General features: G+C 45.9%; 2 protein-coding genes across 2 annotated transcripts in view; both read left to right on the plus strand.

The window, feature by feature from the left end:
* Window positions 1–8,559, plus strand: part of MYO3A (myosin IIIA) — a 214,428-nt gene extending 205,869 nt beyond the window's left edge. The window contains exons 31-33 of the mRNA XM_029955278.1: window positions 792–832; window positions 1,865–2,008; window positions 7,905–8,559. Of these exons, the coding sequence (XP_029811138.1) occupies window positions 792–832; window positions 1,865–2,008; window positions 7,905–8,022 (303 nt within the window). The 3' untranslated portion in view covers window positions 8,023–8,559. The remainder of the gene's footprint in view (window positions 1–791; window positions 833–1,864; window positions 2,009–7,904) is intronic.
* A 3,607-nt stretch (window positions 8,560–12,166) lies between these two features.
* GAD2 (glutamate decarboxylase 2) overlaps window positions 12,167–21,254 on the plus strand; it is an 81,131-nt gene continuing 72,043 nt past the window's right edge. The window contains exons 1-6 of the mRNA XM_029955366.1: window positions 12,167–12,808; window positions 13,532–13,591; window positions 13,784–13,933; window positions 14,912–15,145; window positions 19,654–19,744; window positions 20,300–20,412. Of these exons, the coding sequence (XP_029811226.1) occupies window positions 12,733–12,808; window positions 13,532–13,591; window positions 13,784–13,933; window positions 14,912–15,145; window positions 19,654–19,744; window positions 20,300–20,412 (724 nt within the window). The 5' untranslated portion in view covers window positions 12,167–12,732. The remainder of the gene's footprint in view (window positions 12,809–13,531; window positions 13,592–13,783; window positions 13,934–14,911; window positions 15,146–19,653; window positions 19,745–20,299; window positions 20,413–21,254) is intronic.

The raw sequence follows: 21,254 nt of genomic DNA on the forward strand, positions 1-21,254 counted from the left end.
TAAGCTCTCAACTGTGAAAACGTTTTGCAAACGCACATAGGTCTCCTCTAGTCTGTTACTTTTATACCGTAAACGGGCTCCTTGAGGTTGGTAAAGCCCACACCCATTCTTTTGTGGACTGTTGCACCTGCCCTCCCTTTGCCGCAGACAAAGAGGACATGTAAGCAAGTCATCAAAGCCGCCTAATCAACTTGCCGATTACAGCTGCACTTGTGATAGAAAGATGGGTGTTCCAGGGATTCTGACATATTTTTCCCCATTTGTAGGTAGACGGACCTTAAGTAATCTTGTGTATACTGGTCACTGTGTGGTAAACATTTTTTGGCATGGAACGCGAAGATTAATTACCAATCTGGTAAAAAAAAAAAAAAACACACAAATTCATAATTAATAAAATTTGAGTGAATTATATTCCATTAGATTTTTATTTTTTTAATGTTATTTTTAGAGACAGAGAAAGACAGAGTATGAGCATGGGAGGGGCAGAGAGAGAGGGAGACACAGAATCCGAAACAGGCTCCAGGCTCTGAGCCGTCAGCACAGAACCTGACACAGGGCTCAAAGCCACCAACTGTGAGATCATGACCTGAGCCAAAGTCAGATGTTTAACCGACTGAGCCACCCGGGTGCCCCTATTCCATTACATTTTTAAAACGTTGTATCCATTTGCTTATTTCTAAATTGGCTTTATAAGAACAAACGTATTTATAGATTAATATAGTAATGATATCAATTACATTATAGTAATCATAATATAATACTGATTTTTTAATTTTTTCTATTCCCTTTAGAAGTCAGTCCAAGAAGAAAAACGAAGACCAAGGAAAGATGGGTAAATATTATTTCTAGATTTCAGTGTCATCAAACCAAAATATGAATCCTTACATTCAAGTTATGACTAAAAATCATCTATTTTTTTAAAATCACCTATTTAATGTGGATAGATTTACACAGGATGGGTATGGGCAGGGGGAGGTGTCTGTCCATCCAGCCCCAGCCCCCAGCCCATGTGGTTTTGGCAGCAACAAGGGGTGTGGGGTAATGGCCCAAAAAATAAAAATGGTGTACGTGTGTGTATGGGAAGGAGAGGGGTGCAAAAGCAGGGGGGGCGGGTGGACGAGGTCAGTACTGGGAACGCCGCAGGTGGGAGGCCATTTCATAACATTTCTTGTTGATCATCCCACCGTGGACCCCTTCTTTGCCCATGCTCTCAGTACATTTATATTATGAATATGTGGTTTATATGTAATTTAGAAGATCTCACCTATTGGAAATATATTGAGCTAGCACAGAAGAACTCAAATAGTTTATGAATGAATTGTACTATCCCAATACAGATTTTGCTTTTCTTGGTCCATTGATATGGTTTAATTAGGAAATTTGAACACTAAAGCCCATCAGTAAGGAAAGGACAGTAGGTTACTTGTGAAGGAAATAAGGTAAGGTCATGAAATATTGTGTACATCCCTGGACTTAACTGATGCCGGAGAAAATGGGAAAATGCTATGTGTTGGTACATAAAGATAAGCTTTTCTCATAGGGACCCAACAGTCAGTTATGAACCCTCTCCTAGACTGGACAAACTGTAGTCTGTAGTCACTGGCTGTCTACTAACTACTAATTCTGTGCCAAGTTCAATGAGATGAAACCAGGAAAATGCTCTCTTAAAGGTGCGAGAGGAGGGTTTTGTTTTCCTTTTTAATGTCTGGTATATACTATCTTTGTGCATTTCAAGACTTCTCTTGTTTCTATTCACATGAATGGTTACTCCTAAATTATACTAAATGAAAGAAGAGAACAAGTAGAAGTTTGAGTAGAAAAGTAGATTGAAGCTATGATGTGTTTATGTGTTGTTCATTTACAGTCAGGGGAAATTATTGGATTTGGAAGATTTCTATTATAAGGAATTTTTGCCCAGTCATTCTGGACCAAAGGAACATAGCCCTAGCTTAGGAGAAAGAAGACAAGAGAGAGAACACCAGCACCAATGTTTTAATGCTGATGAAAGGTAATAAACTACCTACTAAAGTACAGCATGTTCCTGTTTTACTCACATTTCCTTTTCTAAAACACTGCCATTCTGTCTTTGGACTAAAACAAAATATTCTCACTGAATATTGCCTCTTCAGACTGATACGTTACCTAAAAGTACACTCATGAGGATTATGGTCAGGTATTCAGACAATCCAGTTTTATACCTATTTTCTTGGTGTCATTGTTAGAAGCACCCTCTTTTACTTTATTTTATTTTACTTTACTTTATTTAATTTTATTAATTTTTGAGAGAGAGAGAGAGGGGGGGGGAGAGCAAGAACATGAGCAGGGGAGGGGCAGAGGGAAAGGGAGAGAGAGAGAATCTTAAGCAGGCACCACACCCAGCATAGAGCCCACATGGGGCTCCTCATGATCTGAACCAAAATCAAGAGTCAGACACTTAATTGACTGAGCCACCCAGGTGGCCCAATAGCACCCCTTTTTAAAAGTACCTCATTTGGGAGCCCCTGGGTGGCTCAGTCAGTTGAGCAGCTGTTGATTTCAGCTCAAGTCATGATCTCATGGTTCATGGGATCGAGCCCCCGTAACAAGCTCTGTGCCAACAACAGGAGTCTGCTCGAATTCTCTCTGGCTCTCAAAATAAATAAACATTTTTAAAAAATAAATAAAATGAACGTGACTTCAGATGATAATTACATAGACATACTCATTACAAGCAACAAACTATATCCAAGATCTGTGTTTAAGTTCTAACCAATGGAATTTTAAAAACTTACTGGTTTCTCAGTTATGCTGTATAAGTTCTCAGAATCTGCAGTGTCAGACCAAAAAGTATCTGGAGGAAAGACTGATGTAGAAGTATATACTCTGGACTTGATTTCTCAGTTTGCCACTAACTTGTTTGACATTAAATATCTCAAACCATTTGCAGCTCACTTACTACTTTGCAGACTTTTTCCTCAAAAAAAACATTCTGTGTGAAGTTTTGAAAGTGAGGCACATAGTAAAATGGAAATGTTGTATATGAGAGAGAAAGGGAGTAAGGACCGGCAGTGAAAAGCTGTTTTTCCACAATCCTGAGTGAACATCCTGTCAACCCAGGGCACTCAAACCGCTCACCGTCTCTTCTACAGTGTGACCTGGCACTTAGGAGAAGGGGTTTTAGAGTCAGAAAGTCTTAGATTTGGATCCTGATTCTGCCACTAGGCAGTTGAGTGACCTTGCTCACGTTACCAGATCTCTCTAAGCTTGTTTCCACATCTGGGAAAGGATTCACTAAAAACTGCCTCCCCACACTGTCATAGAGGTTAAGTGAAATAATGGAAGTGAAGCACTTAACATCACAAGTGCCATGGAAAGAGGTCCCAGAGGTGGTGGCTATTTTCATCTTTATTTGCTTTTCCAGAATCTACTTGATTTCTAACCCTTGACTCCAAAGAAAACATCTTCCTTCTTGAGGTCAGGAACTGTAACATGTTGGTGGAGCTTAGGGATGCTCCAGTCTAATCACAGGGTCCTACACAGGAGACTGCCGGTGCCCAGCAAGATTAAGTGACTTCCCCAAGTCCCACATTGAGTTAGTGAACTAAAATCCAAGGTTTTTCACTGACTTACCTGCTTCCCATTTTAACGACCCAACCTGCCTCTTCTCTGGCATATTCTCCCACTTCCCCCAACCACAGACGCACATCTGCTGGAAAAGCTTCATATCCCTGAGCCTCTGCCTGGTCCCAGCGGTGCCTGTGGATGTGTAGTTGGAAATCACTGAACTGAGGATGCCACAGGCTAGTGTTGGGCTGGGCACTGTGCTGGGTGCTCACTTAATCCTCATGGCAACCTTGCTCGACAGTTACTCTTATTGTCCCATTATATAGATGAAGAGGCTCAGTCTACAAAGTTTAATGACTGCAAAGTCACCTAGATAAAAAATGAGAGGGCCAGAATTTGAACACAGGCCTTTTTGACTTTAGAGTCCATGATTTTCACCACTACCTTGGATAGCCTCCCCGCACAAAGCCCCATGCCGGGTGCTTGAGGAAGGCGTGGACACAGTGGGGCATATGATGTAATCTTTATCGCCAAAGAGCTTGACTCTAGAGAGAAAGTAAATGATCTAACAAAGCTAAACAAAGTAACCTCCAAGAGGGGATATTTCAAAGCTAAGGAGACAAAACTACAAATGCACTAGGTAAACCCTGATAGCATCCTGGACTTAAAATAAAAAACAGAAAACAGAAGAAAAGCTCTAAAAGACATCTGGGGACAACTAGAGAAACTTGGAGCCAAGCTATATGTTGGAAGATATCATTGCGGAAAGAAAATATACATATACACACACACATACATACATATATCATTATATACATTAAATTATCATATGACAAATATATATCTTATATATCAATAAATATATATTTAAGTAAGCATATTATGATAATATTTTACATATTATATATGATATATGCAGGCCATGTGCACACACACACACACACACACACACACCAAGTACTAACGTCACCCAGTAAGGTGTGAGCAGATTTGGGAATTAGGAACCGCAGCTATGATGAAGTTGAGTGTCTCCTGGACTTTAAATGAGTAAAAGTAGTAGCAGGTAGTAATTAGAGAATAGCATTAGAAGGCAACAGAACTGATGTCCCTCATCTCCTCCCAAGGTGGAACTTGGTCTCTGTTGAGCAGGAATGAGAGATGTGGGGTTTTTAAGGCATAGCCAGGTTAGAATTATGGCAAGGAGATGTAGGCAGGATGACAAGGGAGAAAAAGTCACAAGATTTGCTTAGCTAAGGGATGGGAGAATCACCAAACGAAGCTCCAGCAGAAAAGAGGCAAAGGGATATGGTGGAGAAAGTACGTGATTTGAGTGGTATGGATGTGGGTTTTAATCCTCACTCCGCTCCTCAACTGCTGTATCAAGGAACTAGTGTGTTTCCTCATCTGCAGATTGAGGCTAAGGAGCATCTCAGGCCCTGCCACGCTGTCCTTAGAACTCGAGATAATGTGGAGTGTTGATGGTTGATACTCAATATTCTCATAACAAAAATGAGGTGAAGAGGTATGAGAATTTAAGTCAGTGAACTAAAAGAAAACGATCACCTTCCTGAGAGATGCCCATGAGGATGCTACCCAAAGACCTTCCCTGTCAAGACTCTACTGAGCCAAGATGCCCTAAAGACCTTCGCAAAGGTTTCTTTTTAGTCCCTGTTTGGAATGGACCAGAATAAAGCCATATTCATCTGCAGGCAAAAGTCTAGCTCTCCTCTGGACTGCTTTATTATTATTTTCACTGCTTTACATACACCTTCAATGAGCCTGCCCTTCATCCCAAAGTTATACTCAACTGGCAAACCCCAATGCTGGGTAAACTCAACTTTCTACTCAATCCATACCTGCACCTACAGGTATATACATGACTAGAGAAAAACACAACCAAATCTCACCTTAAGCAGACCCTTAGAGTTATTTTGCCCCAAAGCACATAGTGAGTTAATGAACTAAAATCCAAAATTTTTCACTTCCTGCTCAAACTGCTTTTCACTGACTTTCCTACTTTCCCAGTCCACTCTTTCGGACTCCTCCCTGTCTCCTCAAACTTTCAAAACCCCCTCATTCTCAGATGGCAACGTTCTTTCCTATTTCACTGAGAAAACAATAGCAGAGAACAGACACATGCCCCCACCTCCAAACCTACCACTGACCCATACACTTCCCACAGTTTATTAGGGATGGTGGTCTGTCCTCCTAGCTAAGGCCAAACCTTCTTGTTGGGCACTGAATCTAACTCCTTCCCTCTGCTCAAAACCATTGTTCTGCAGTTATGCCCTCTGTCTTCTGCATCTTGAGTGTTTGTCATCTTTACTGCATCGTTTCTGACCATCTGTCAACACGATACAATTGGACCCATCATAAAAAACACCTTTGACTCCATCCCCCTTTCCAAGCCCCATGTTCCCACTCTTCATGATAGCTGAAGAGGGTTACAGGAGAGTGAGCCTTCCATCTCAATGTCCAGCTTCCCATTCGCTCTTGAGCCCCTGCAGTCAGGTTTCCATCCCTACCACTCCATTGAAACTGCCCTACCAAGGTCGCCCATGCTCTTCATTTTGCCATATCCCATCTGTCCTATCAGAAACATTTCTCATTTTTTCTTTAAACGTTTTCTTCATTGACCTCCAGGACAGAACTTCTCTGGATTTTTCTCCTACCACACTGGCTCTCCTTATTCTCAATTCACTGACCTCCCAACGTTGAAATGTCCTAGTCCTTTGCTTCATCGACACATACTCTCATGACCTTAAATATCATCTATTTACTTAAAATTCCTAAATGGAAATCTCCAGCCTAGATGAAGATTTATGTACCCTACTGCCTGTTTATTATCTCCTCTTGAATACCTAATAAAATATCTCAAACTTTGCAAAACCAAAACCAAAATGTTTATCCCCCTCTCCTACAAAAATATACTCTTCCTGTAACCTACCCCATCTCATTAAATGGCAACTTCATCCGTTCAGTTGTTTAAGGCAAAAACCTTAGAGACCTTCTCAGTTCCTTTCTGTTACACCCCACATCCAAGATGTCAGCAAACTCTTTCAGTTCTGCCTTCAAGTGTGACCAGAATCTGATCAGTCTTCCCTCTTCTGCAAGCCTCATCTATGCCACTATCAGTCTTGCTTGGACTATTGCAATATCCTTACCTAACAGGCCTCCTTCCTTCCGCGTTAGCAGCCAGAACCTTTTATGAATCTTTCCTCCATGCCTATCCCTCCAATGTCTCTCTAGCTCTAAGTAACATTCAAATCCTTGTCATGGTCTCAAAGCACTCAATTATCTGCTGCATCACCCCCCCCCCTTCTTCCTGCTCTCATTCCTTGATCTTCTCCCCGTTTCCTACTTTATTTAAGCCACAGTGGCCTCCTTGCTGTTCCTTGAACCCAGTACACACACTATAGTGTTGGAGGCCTTTGCACTGGTTGATCCCTCTTCCTGAAATGACTGCCCTTCCCTAAGGGATCTGCCTGGCTCACCCCTCCCCCTCCTTCAGGTCTCTTCTCAGATGTCACAAGAGACCTTTCCTGGTCACCCTCAATGAAATTGCTTGTACACACACACACACACACACCATCAGTTTTTCCTTATTAGCCTGCCTTACCTGTCTACATCGCACCTGTCCCCACCTGGTATATTAAGGTTGCCTATCGTCCTCTCCCACACCAGATTAAACTCCATGAGAATGGGGACATTTGTTCATGTTTGGCCTACAGTGGTGGCTAATACTTAGTACGTCACATAAGTAAATGAATACATCTGTGTGGCTACAGAGGGAACACTCTCCTTCTCCAGGCAAGTTGCAGAATCTAGAGGTAAAGTCGGTAGGGTTTCCCAGCGGTACCTGCAAGAAAAGTGGCCCAGCAGCCTCACTGCAAGAGCTGACAGGCCCCACAGCTAACTGGTTGATCAGATTTGGGAGGAATGTTTGAGAGAAACATTTGAACGGTTTTAAGATGAGAAATGATGGTTGTCTCTTTAGGAACTTTGAATTTCCCTCTTTGAATAAAATGTGTTAAAAATTAAGGTACTAAAATAAATATTTGTTGGTTGGGAGTTACCTCAACTCTCAACCTTCTGACACCTTACTTAGCTGTCATCGGAACACAGAGTCACCAGGTCCCTCCCCCCACCCCCCACCCCCACCCCCACCGCCTGCTTGGGGAAAATTGAAAATCTGCTGAGAAAATGATGCAGCTGCGTTTGGCCATTCTCCTGATGTTTGCAATGTGCCATTCTTAAATGCCCGTCGTTGGTGGGAGGGGGGAGGAACGGAACGCCTGGGACAGGGTGGGCGGGGCTGCGCGCCGGCGCCGCTCACTCTCGGGCCCCCGGTCTCCCTGCAGGTGGCTGGCGGAGGAGAACCAGGAACCGGAGGAAAATGGGCCCGCAACCAATCCCTACGACTACAGGAGGCTCCTGCGCAAAACCTCCCAGCGGCAGCGCCTCGTGCAGCAGGTGTAGCCCGGCTGCTGGAGGCCAAGGCCTTGGGGATGTGCACGAGACCGCGGGGTTGCAGGGGCCAAAGCCCGAGCCCTGGCAGGACCGGGCGCTGAAGCCGCGGCCCTGACCATGGCAGGGGCTGCCCGCTGCGCTCGCCCCTCGAGTGCCAGGGCCAGCCTCTCCGAAAGCAGAGGAGAAAGGAGAGCCTTCGGACGCCGCGTTTCCGCACCCCGGCACCCTGCACTCGCACCAGCCCGCCAGCTGGGGTATCATCCCTATCTCTGGCCCCCCAATGTGTCTTTGTTCACTCATTTGCGACTCTTGTGGACCCGACTGCGCCTGAGGTCTCTCGCCGATCCCTCCTCTCTCATTTTGGGTGACTTCAAAATTTTCTTTGTCCTTGGAAACCACTCTCCCAGGCCCGCGGGACACTGGAGGGGCGAGCAAAACAACGCCCGGATGGGAGAAGAGGCGAGGGTGGGGAAAGCTTCGAAGATGAACATCTCAAACTCGCGCTTCCCCTTCCCTTGGTTATTGAGGTTATTAAATAAAGGAAGTGCCTTGGAAAGTCCGTGGCTTTCGGGGCTGGTCCACCAATTCCCCTTTAGGGCTAGACTCCGTTGTCCAGCTGTGAGGGTGCAGGTGCCCAGGCAAGGAGGGGACGGGAACTTCTGTCTCCACCAGCGAACAATCATCGCCTCCAGCCATCCCAAACAAACCTACTAAATTAAAACCCGGTCTTGCTACACAAACATGACCTCCAGACAAATCCCCAACCACCACTCCCCTCCCCCCACACACACACTGCGCGCCCGCGCGCAAACCTTTGGTCCCACCACTGAACAAACTATTGGGCTTTTTAGATTCTTCTAAGTCTGCAGACTGGGACAATCTCGGCGCCGAATTTTAAGAGAGAGGGAAGGGCAATGGGTAGGCAGAGATTTGCTCTGCCGAATTTTAAGAGAGAGGGAAGGGCAATGGGTAGGCAGAGGTTTGCTCTTAGTGGGCTGCATCTTATTTTAGAACCTGGGTTGAGCCCTTCTATGGAACTGATAACCTCCGTTGTCTACGGAGTCTGAAGAGCATGCGGAAGGATGACGAGGTGATTTCACGGACGACGGTATCGGGAGGGTTCCGGCTGGGATAGAGCTTTTCCCTCTTGCTGGTGTCCCTCGCGCGCGTTGCCCAGGGCCAGGAGACTGGATTGAGTGAGGACAGGTGGACGTTTGTTGCGCCTACCCAGGTACTCTCCAAACCAAAATGTTGACGCCAAAAGATCCCACAGAGATGACTCCTACAACCTCTTCATTTTACAGATGAGACCCCCGCGAAGGGAAACCTCTCCCAGTGGACCTTCGAGCTCAGGATTCAAGGGCTCCGTAGGCCCTGCTCCTTCCCCGGGTTCTCCTTCCGGCCTCCGCTGGTGGTCAGGCTTGCAGAGCGTTGGCTCAGTTGTGACTTGCCTGGGGCACTGTGTACCGCTGAGGGGGCGCGAGGGATGCTGGAACCCAAGGGCAATCCAGTCCCTTCGCCCCAACCTACCCATCCACCACCCACCATGAGGCCCTTTGGCGGGTGGGGAAGCTGACTTAAGCTTGGCTACCAGGCCCCTTCTTCAAGCTTTTGAAGTGGCTGATGTAGTCCAGAGCCCTGGCAGTCAGGCCCTTTCGTTCGGGATTCAGAGGCAGTAGGCTCTCTCCCTAAACTCTCCACCCACTTTTTAAGTGGGATTGGAAAAGAGAATGGCAAAGGTTTGGTGAAAGGTTTGTGTTTTTATTTCCTCTTTTCTTTTGTTCTTTGTTTTCTCTCCTTTTTTTCCTTTTTTTTTTTTTTCTTTCTTTCTGTCCTTCGATATTTAGGCACTGGGTAGACACAAGGGAAAACTTGTACCAGACATTCTTCATTGGTAGGCCTGCAATGCGATCTCTGGGTAAACCACGGAGAAATAGGTCAACCGAGGAAACCTGCCCGGGAGGGCAGCCTCTGGAGCCTGGGTTTATCCGCTCTCCTCCCCTCCCCCCACCCCCCATTTGAGGAAGAGGCTGCGAAAGCTTTTCTCCTAAACTGGCTGGTGGCTGCCTCCTTTGTGAACTAATGACTGTAATTATTACCTCCCCGAGCTCTTTTGTTATCTCCAACGCCAAACCCAAAAGTGGGGGGAGTGGGCTCCTTTGGCAAAGGAAAGTCTTTATGAAGCAAATTGCCATCGAGGGAGGAACCACGTTAAGGAAAGACAAATCAGATCCCTGAGTGCACTTGAAGTAGGGTGTGTTAAATAAAAAATGTAAATACCACCATTAGATTCAAAGTACTCCAGAGCTGCTGGATTTAACTGAGTTAAAACAGTAGGATTTTAAGTCTCATAAAAAAAAAAGTTAAATCCAGATGTTGTGGTTTCTACCTGCCTTGTATTTTAATCTGTTTCTCCCATGGGGATTTGTGTTTTGAATGCTGGTTTTAAAGAATCTGTTTTTGACCACTTATCCATATCAGAAAAGTTCTGCAACCCAAGCCTGGTGGGTTGAAGCAAAACATTAGCAGGATTTGGTGTGGATTCAAACAAAGAACTAGTCTCTTCGACTCGCATCAGCCCTGTTCCAGCAAGAGCTGCGGAGCTGCCCTCCCTGTAGCGCCTACAGCCCTGTTACCTGACTGAGTCCAATAAAGACGAGGGTGCCAGACGGAGGCCCAGACGGAGGCCTGGGTCCACGCCCACCAGTGCCAGCAGACCAATGCAGGCTTCTCAACACGCAGGACTTTGCCCCAAGCCGACCGCAGAACCTGGCCCGTGCCCTTCCCAGACACCACTCCCAGGCCGGATTTAGATCCTACTGCTCCTCCCCGCTCGGGCACGTGAGAAGACAAAGCTTCGTGGAAAGAATTTACCAGGCCCTGCGTGCCTGGGGACACAGGATGTGGGCTTGTATGCGGCCACCTGGGGCCCCACGACGCCCTTCAGTGAGGGTCGAGGGGAGGTAGCCAAGACTGAGGATAAGGGAGTCTCTGCTTTAGCAGCAGCTTTCATAACTCGATTCAGGAAGTCAGAGAAATAAGGGCTTGTGAACAAGGTGGAAATGAAAAACGCTCGCCCAAGGGAATGCACGCAGCAGAAGGCAGGAATCAGCCTTTCCCCCACCAAGGTCTTCTTCGCCCTCTCTGAGAGCCCAGGAGCTGCCAGGTGTACTTGACACTGATCTCCGCTATCCAGGGAAAGCAACGCGAACTCAAAGCGGCCCAAAATCTCAGGCGCCTTCCCTTTGTTTAACGGCTTTTAGCAAAAAAAAAAAAAAAAAAAAATTATATAGATATATATGTGTGTGTGTGTGTGTGTCTGTGTGTGTGTAGTTAAGAGAGGAGAGATTCTGATTTTCTCAGTGAAGAAGAAACCCCTTCCCACCAGGCCTCAGAAACGATGAATCTCGCCCCCCCTCCGCTGCATTCCCCGCTTTCATTTTGATTTTCAGAAGGTAGGTGGACAGATCATTGATTTGAGACCCGCTGACTCGAAAGCCAGCAGGCGATGCCTTCTTTCCGCCTCGGATTTGGAAAGCTCGGATTGCTTAGTCGGAAACTCTGTGCAGGTCTCCCACGCACACATCGATTCTGGTCACACGAAAGCAGCAAACCCTTCCACGCCTCCGCGGGGCCAAGGTCAGCAAACGACTCGATCCCATCCCCCATCAGCCGTCAATCCTGCCGACTCTAGTTTCTCTCCTTCGCCCCTCTCCAAGAAGTTTCCATTCCTTTTATTATTTTTTCCCCAGCCCGAGGTCCTCGGTGATAGGCTCCTGCATGGATTTTAATTGCCTCAATCAGCAGTCTTTCTCCCGACAGTCAATCAGATCCTGGACGGTGAGCCCGGCGACCGTGCTCCCCGAAGCCCGGGAATGACGCGCCCGGAGCACCCCGCGGCTCCGTAGGAAGGCGTCACGCTAGCCTAAGGAGCTGAAATGAGCCCTTCAGGGCGTAGGCGCCCTTCCCCCGCCGTCCCCTCCCCAAGCTCACGAACCGCTCGTGATTCCAGTCCAGCTGCTGGGGCTTTCGAGGTCACCGCGACCTCAGCGCCGTCTTGCAGGAAGGCGGCGCGGAAATCGCGCCTCCTTCCCGGCAGCGGGAGCCAGACCTCAAACAATACGCCAGTCGATGCTTCGGTGACACTGTTTCGGGCCACCCTCTCCGCGTCGCGGAAGCCCGCGCGCGGCCGGCGGCGTCAGCACTCTGGACAGCGCCCCCGGGCCGGCTGGGGTCCCCTGCCAGCCCCTGCCTCGCGCTGCCCCGAAGCTCGCCCGCACGCCCCCCACCCACAAGCTCCGACTGGAGCTCGGGCGCGCTGTCTGTCTCGCACCCTCCCTCTCCCATTTTTTCCCTCCGCCGCCCCCTCATCCATCCTGATTGGACTCCTTCTCCTTCAAAAGCAGCCGGGTGCTCGGCGCTTTCCCATACCCTGGCTGCGCGGACCCTTCGGTCTCCTTCCCTATTTCGACCTCAGTTTTCAGAGAGTTGCCACGTCTCTAAACCCTGATGCCAACACACACACGCACACACGCGCAGACACGCACGTTTCCTGTCCCAGTGTGACACCCACCCTCTGCCGCACGGCTGCGCGGGTCCCCGTGCGGTGCCCTCCTCCCGCCACACTCCACACGCGAGCGCGCGCGCGCAGGACCGAGCAGAGGGCAGCTCGCTGATAGTCCGCACTCGGAGGCGACTTGCTCCAGGCTCACAGCGCAGATGGCAACTCCGGGCTCCGGCTTTTGGTCCTTCGGGTCTGAAGATGGCTCCGGGGATCCCGAGAACCCCGGCACAGGTAGGGGAACCGGGGCCTGCAGCAGGCGAGCTTTGCGGGTGGACTGGGATTTGCTGGGCAAGGGAAGACGATGGAGGTTTTTCAACCTGCAACAGGAAACTTGGGACACTTAGCCCTGTTCTCGGGGTAGGTCCCCGGTGGCCCAAGAGACCAAAACCCCTGGGGCCCTTATCCTTTGGAAAGACACCCAAAGAATCACAGGCCCTTTTCAAAGAAGTCTGGGAGAGCCCCCCCAAACACAGAGCCGTCTCCTCGACACGGAATTCCGTGGTTCTGGGAAACTGCCACCATCTTGGTGTCTGGACCCTGTAGAGGGATAGAGTGGCTGTGGGAAAAGAAAAAATAAATGGAAAATAGAGAATTCTTGGTCTGGATGGAGAGCCTACGAGGAAATGGACAGCTTCGGTGTCTAGGAATGCCTCGCTGGAGCAAGGCAGGAAGGGAAGTTTGCCCGAACCTATTGGCACCTGGAAGGCAAGTGCAAAGGGCTGAAGGATGGGTTTCTCTTGGAAACAAATCAGCGAACCTAAGATCGGGCTGGGCCGGGCCGCCAGGCTCCCACGTCCCTCCTGCACCTGCCCTCCGTGAGGAGCCCCAGGCAGGCCCTTTCCGGACCTCCGGGTTTATTGCCCATAAAACGAAATTTCCCAAAGAACGAAATTTCACACTTCGTCTGCTCTTCTCTTTCTGACTCGCTGTCCTCCTGCCTGTCTTTCCTTGCAGCGAGAGCCTGGTGTCAGGTGGCCCAGAAGTTCACGGGCGGCATCGGAAACAAGCTGTGCGGTGAGTGCCTGTGCCGGGGGGAGGGAATCGGACCAGGCCAGTCAGTCGCCTCTGGGTCCCGCGAGTGCAATGTCACCTTCTCACCTCCGCGTCCCGAACAGCGGAGTGGAGGTTTCCAGGCCGGGGGCGGGCAGCGGCTAGGGAGCCGGGCCCGGCAGGCGGCTGACCAGCGCGCTCCCTGTCCTTGCCTAGCCCTGCTCTACGGAGATTCAGAGAAGCCGGCGGCGAGTAGCGGGAGCGAGCCCCCGCGGGCCACCTCCCGGAAGGCCACCTGCGCCTGTGACCAGAAGCCTTGCAGCTGCCCCAAAGCGGATGTCAACTATGCGTTTCTACACGCAACAGGTAAAGACGCCTCCTGGGGCCCCTGGGAGCCACGGCCCCTGGCTCGGTCCCACCCACCGCGGCCCGACGGGACTCGGTGCCAGGCGTGGAGAGGCAGGGAAGGGGCGGGCCTCGCGAGAATCTTCAGCTGAAAGCGAGATACGACGGGCCTGTCCCTTCCGTCTGAAGCCCGATCTGGCCTCTACGTGGCGCTGGGCGCGGGCATTACAAGGGACTCTAGAGCCTGGAGCTCGTGCCCCAGCGCGGCCCCCGGATCTGCGACGGCAGAGGCCCCCTGGAGCGCTGAGGTCGGCTTCTTGGTGCGGCTGAAACGGGTGGAACTCGGTTTCCAGTTCGGAATTTCTGAGCCTTTCAGGTCTTTAGACCGCAAGAGTAATTCGTAGCTGCAGTTTCACTGGGGAACTATTCTGTTCTATTCTATTCACGTGGGACCTGTGCATGGTTTACTCCCCTGTGTTTACATACCCAGTGACCTGAAGATGTGCGCGCGCGCGTTCACACACACACACACACACACACACACACACACACACACACTTAGGAAATAGGGAGCCAACGTAATAGGTCAGAGATCCTCACATTGCATGCTCCACTTTGTCAGAGTTGCCCAAAGGCATTCCTCAAACATTTCTGATGTGACAGGTTTCCGTAATCACTTAAGATGATTTACTCAGATATAACATTTAGGACAAACCCCTCTGCAATTCATGAATGGAGGCACACTCCTTTTTAAAAAGAAAGCAAAGATGTTAATTATTGAAATGCAAGAATTAATTTGGGGTGCGGGAGAAATCACAATTTCTCTTTTCCTTTATCATTGAAAAATACCTTCCCTTTAAAGAAAATGCTCTGCATGTCCAGAAGATTTTTTTTTTAAGCACAAAATCACTCAGTCCAAAGGGAAATTGCCGAATCAAGACCTTGCCTGGATATTTTCACAGTAATACTACAATGTGACATTTTGATCCCATTCTTTAGACCTGCTGCCAGCAAGTGATGGAGAAAGGCCCACTCTGGCGTTTCTGCAAGATGTTATGGGCATTTTGCTTCAGTATGTGGTGAAAAGTTTCGACAGATCAACCAAAGTGATTGATTTCCATTACCCTAATGAGCTCCTTCAAGAGTATAACTGGGAATTGGGAGACCAACCACAAAATTTGGAGGAAATTTTGATGCATTGCCAAACGACTCTAAAATATGCAATTAAAACAGGTATTGTTCAATCAAAAATAATAAAGCTCTTTTTCCTTTTACAACTTTTTTATTTTTATATAAAAATGTTTTCTGTTTGATGGTGTTACTGGTATTTTCAAATTTGCAAAGTTATTGTCATCACTAAAAAATAGTCATGATGAGAATGCTATAAAAGAAAGACATCCTTTCCAATGAATGTTAATGCTTTTGAAGTCGATAATGTCAGAAACATTATAAACGTTTTAAGTATAAATCATCTGATTTTACATTGCATGTATTTGGCCACCAAGATTAACCACTGATGTAGAAGCATCCATTTGTCATCAGAGGCCAGTAGAAGTGACCCAAAATAGAGAAAGAAAGGGAATACAGAAATGAAAGCTGAAAGGCATGCTCCAAACAAAAGCCCAAATACTAGGGGAGTGCTAGTCATTTCCATGGCACGTAGGAATGGTCAGGCATTGGACAAACCATCCTAGGTAATCACTGAAACAGACGGATGATATTTTGGCATTGTCTCGAATGTCCAGAACTTCAGATTCAAACCCCAGGTTTTCTCCATTTTTAAAGAAATGTACACAAAAGAAAACATGATGCAAACTAGCATGACAATTCAGCCATGTTATATAAGGATGTGTGTGCTTCTCAGCCATTCTGTATGTAAAGAAAGAAAATGGGTGGGGGAGGGGAATCAGATATCCCTATTTCAAAATGTATTTTGTGTTTCATGCTTTTTCCCAGAATTCTTCATACTCTATCCATTTTATAGCCCCAGGTGTAACGTTTATTTGGGCACATTCTAAGCTTTCATTTTATCTACACAAAGTCAGCCATTCATCTCTCCCAGTCATGATTACCCTTTCTCTTCCTGCATTGTCTCTAATCATGCTGATGCCTGATGGCACTACACTTCATTAAAGCAATAAAAATAAGTATGAAGGACTTTCAGGAGGGGAAGAATATCTTGAAGATCTAAATTGCATTGTAGCTTTAAAAAGATCTGCTAGCAAATAAAAATGTCACATGAATATTAAGTACCATAGGAACTTGATCTTTTTATGTTGCGAATTTTTTGGTTAATTATCGGTATTAACTCTAATCAACAGCAAACATTTTAAGACTGTTTGCCATGTGGCTTTTAGCTACTGTTTTTGTTTTTGCATTAGGTATACCAACAGAGAGGGAAAGTATACAGAGAAGCAGCCTTGGGAAATCGATTTATTGTATTATTAGTATTAGTGAGACTAATAGTATTAGTATTACATCACAAAATACATTAGTATTTTGTGAGACTATACACTTGGAGCCAGATACTAGGGAAAGGAATTTAACTTGGTGATTTCTATCACACTAAGTCTGTGGCGTATGAATTTTGAAGGCTTATTAGCTATTATTCTCAATTGTGTTCACAGAGAATCCACAGGAGATATATATATATGTATGTATATATACATGTGTGTGTATGTATATATATGTATGCACATATATATATGTGTGTGTGTGTATATATGTATGCATGTATATATCAGGCATTAAAAATGTTCCTCTTCCCAGTTTTTGATGTATCTGCAGGTGCAAATATGAACAGTGCTTTTAATTCATTTTTGTTTGACCCATTCCCATAACCTAGTATTTAAACATGTTAATAGTTCACTCCCTATTATTTTTATTGCTACCAAACCAAAACAAACCTATAAAAATGTTTTACATTTTCATCCTTGAAAGCTGGTGATGTCTGAAAAGCAATTTAAAGAGTTAAGATAAGTTAAGATAATGAGAACTGCAAATCAGTGAAAGTCATCATTCAGTCAATGTTTCCTTGAGTGTCAGGAGAAGATAGACCAATTCAATACTTAGATTTTGCCATAATGCTTGTGAAACTGTTGGTCAAGTGGAGCTCTAATGCATTTTATTTAGAGTAGAGGGGGAAATATGATGGCGTTGGATTTCTAAGCATCAATATCAATCATTATTCATGGCATATGTAGTCTTCTGGTCTTCCCATTTCAGAGAATTAACACCAGTCACCTCATCTTTCTGACTGGCAAATTTACAGGTTTTTATGCTATAAATGGTATTTGGCAGCTAGTAAAATTTAGGGACTTTAAAGTAGTTACCATCCCTGTGACCATTAAAGCATTTTAGTGTACCTCAGAAGATGCTTTTATAAAATACGTTATCACCTGCTCTCTACTGAGAGTCCTTAATCTAATTTCCACTTGGGCTCCAAGCATGGAGAGACGTGAGGGCTGGCGGGGACATGCTTTCAAATGAAGTCTTCATGGGTTTAAAAAATTACCCCTGTAGGAACTGTTGGAACAGAAAACTGAAAACTGCAGAGAATGATAGAATTCTGGAATAATTTCGGGGGTCGTGGGACTTGTGGTGGCGGAGGTGGTGGTGTTTGGGAGGGCAAGGGTTAATGTCTTGAGTCTTTCGTCGGAACCATCAGACAAAGAAATTGAAGCATCAATAAGTGAGGCGGTCCTTGGGGGTGCACTGCAGGTACAGGGGAGCAGTTTGGACCGACCTCAGGGCCCTCCGCATCTGATCGTGAACGAGAGGGTTAGAGCTGCCGGGGGCTGGAGGTTCGCAGAGCCAGCGTATCCTTCCTGGCTCCAGAGCCAATCTGTCCGGAGCGCTCCAGAGGCGCCAGCGGCTCTAACCTCTCGTTTCCCCCTCGCTGTCCCCCGGGCCGCGGCTGCGGGTGGCCACCGTTCCCCGCCAATTCCCCGCCCGGTGGGGGGTGGTGGCGGCGGCGGCTGCCCGGGACGGCTGGGACAGCTGGCCGCCTCCAAGGCAGGACTCTCACGCCCTTTCTTTCCGAGAAAGTACTGCCTGGATTCCCTTCACAGGAAGAAAGCAAAGAGAATATTTCTGCAGCGTACTTCCGCAGAAATCAAGAGAACGTGTTGTTCTAACCTTCCATATTTTCACATCACTATCAATGAATGAAAATTTTGAGGAGGAGAGGAAATGGGAGACCAAGGTCAAAAAAATATAGGAGAAGAGAGACAAGCACTTGAAACATCAAACTTGTTTCACAGTTTTCCAAAGGCAACCGTCAGGGTGGACTCACCTTTTGCTATCTTGGGAACCCACACGCATCTTGAAATTTCGCTCCCTTTTTATGCAGAGGTTTTCATGCCAAAGTTTCCAGAGAGTTAAATAGTGTGCGATAATAGATACCAGGTTCATCCAGGAAATGCATATGAATTGGGAGAGTGGAGTAATGGATTGATTTGCTAATCAGTATTGTTTTCCTGGCTTTAAAGAAACAGCTCAGGGAAAGAGACAGGAAGGGGCTTCGGGAGGGGAGAAGCGGCTGTGACTTCAGCTGTGAGCTCTAATGAAATGGGAAGTCAATGAGGCAGAGATAGGAGAGGGCTGTTCCAGACAGTTCCCCGGGCAGCAGCAAAGGGGCTTTCTCACTTTCTGTGGATACATAAGCTGACGGGGTCAGCTCTAGAGGGCCTGGAAGAGAGCGAAAAGGTAGAAAGGCACTGTGACCGGCCACAGGGAGGCAAAACAATGCTGGAGAATGAGGGAGAGCCAAATGTGCCCTTTTCCGGCCCCTATCTTTTCTCAGTGTCTAATTGTCTAGCCACATGCCTGAGGCTGATAAGGGAGCACTCCAGCACTAGAGATAAGCTCTGTGTTGACTTTTGTCCCTGCTTTCCCCCATTGCCTTCCTTTATCTTGTTTTGCCCATACAGGCGTGAGAGTCTGTCATCCCCAGGCTTTAGACAGATGTCCAATAAGTGGCGGACGCCTTTTTATCTGATGCTATTTCCATAATTGATAATCTTCCAAAATTTGGGCTGCCAAGCAAATCACAGATTTCGAGATAGGCTTTTATGGAGCAAGACAAAAATGGAATTCTAATGAGATATTTACCATCACATTTTAAATAATAGCCTCAGGAGTATTTGGATGTCAACTCCTTTAGAGAGTTTTAGAGAAATCTGGAAGTTAATTAGATAACTCTTGCTAATGGACTCATCAGTCCATTGAATCTATCTTTACGTATCTTGTTGACAAGACAGTGATACTGACTGTATCCGGCTTTGTTTTAAATCACAACTATGAAGGAGTTCTGTTGTTTATAATAAATATTTGGACAGAAAATAATTGACAAGAATTAGATTTGTCCACGCCATCTTCAGACAATCATCACCTTTTGAATCCAGGGCAAATCACTCAACAAAGTGTCCTATTTTCTCATTTTTGCCTTGTCTTTTGTAATCATTAGCCATTTGTCACTGATATTATTATGAATGTTGGCATGCCTGGCGGATGACATGGTATGACTGATTTCCAGAACAACTTCAACAACAACCAAAAAAAAAAAAAAAAAAAGGATTTTCAGAAGCATGAGTGTAAACAAGAATAGTTTTGGATTGTACTAGCATTTTAATTTGCAAATATATTGAAGGGATGCTAGGAAGTAAAACTAGCATCCACATTGCAAACCACATTTATTTTCACTTGATGCAGTCCTGATTCCGGCATTCCATTTTCTTCAGGGCATCCCAGATATTTCAATCAACTTTCCACGGGACTGGATATGGTTGGATTAGCAGCAGACTGGCTGACATCAACTGCAAACACTAATATGTAAGTAGTTAATGTGTTTTGTTTAATCCAGGATAACTATTAATGAGATTTTATAGTCTTTATTCTACCTCTTATGTGAAAATCTCTTTTTGATTAGCTCCTAAAATAGGGATAGAAACTGCAGAAGCATACGAGTGTTCACTCTAACTGAAAACATTCCTGATACATCTTTCATGCAATCAAAGCTATACAACATTTGTCAAACACAAAAGGCACTTTTTTGGCATTTGGGATTTATAATTTTGTATGATATGAAAGAAAAATGGGACCAGATGCTGCTATTTTTTAATAGAATTACTCTGCAGTGTTTTTTGTTTATTCAATCTGATAAGTGACCCTTGGGCATTAAGCCAATAATTGAAGCTCCTAACTTTAGGAATATAGGGAAATGAGCAGCCTTTTAGAAGACCTAATTTTCTCTCTGCTTAATGCTATAATCAACACATTTGTGAATGTAGGGCTTGAAGAAGGAAATACAGTAGTTCTATACATGTTATAATGATGAATTATTTCTTTGAGTTACATACAAAATATGTGACCATCACTACGTTTCAGGTTCACCTATGAAATTGCTCCAGTATTTGTGCTCTTGGAATATGTCACACTAAAAAAAATGAGAGAAATCATTGGCTGGCCTGGGGGCTCTGGTGATGGGATATTTTCTCCTGGTATGTGATACTTCAACCTTTCTTCATTATTTTGTCCTGATGTGCATTGCCTCCTTATGAACATAGGGACAATTAAATACCTCGTCTGTATTTCTGCTTAGGTTAAATAAGTTATGTTGATCAAAAGAATGAGTGTGATTACGCATGACCATTGACCATGCTTCCAAGCAAGTACCTCATGCTTAAACAATTGTTATTTGTGTTCAGAAAGAAGGTGAACAGGGATGCTATTTATCCAGTACGCCTTCTGTGATCCTACACAGAAGATGTATGGATCATGTGGAACAAAGAAATAAAGATTCCTAATAAGGGAATTCACTCTCTGAAACATCCCACAATTAGTGAAAGGATAGCCTCATTTAATAGAGCATTCTTTGGTTCAGGATGGATTATAAGGCAGACCTATGTAATAGAGCCTGTGAACTCTGTCCCTATAAAGTAACAACCAGAGAAGCTGATTTATACTAATTTTAAGGAGGGTAGAGAGTGGCCTGGGAAACCATTTTTTAAATGTTTATTTATTTATTTTTGAGAGAGAGAGAAAGACACACACAGAGTGTGAGTGAGGGAGGGGCAGAGAGAGAAGGAGACACAGAATCCTAAACAGGCTCCAGGCTCTGAGCTGTCAGCACAGACCTGACACGGGGCTTGAACTTTTGAACTGTGAGATCATGATCCAAGCCGAAGTCTGTCACTTACCTGACTGAACCACCCAGGTGCCCCAGGGAAACCATTTCTTTTTCTTTCTTTTTTTTTTTTAATAGTTTATTGTCAAATTGGTTTCCATACAACACCCAGTGCTCTTCCTCACAAGTGTCCTCCTCCATCACCACCACCTCTTT

The sequence above is a fragment of the Suricata suricatta genome, chromosome 10 (assembly GCF_006229205.1).
Source record: "Suricata suricatta isolate VVHF042 chromosome 10, meerkat_22Aug2017_6uvM2_HiC, whole genome shotgun sequence".
NCBI lineage: Eukaryota > Metazoa > Chordata > Mammalia > Carnivora > Herpestidae > Suricata > Suricata suricatta.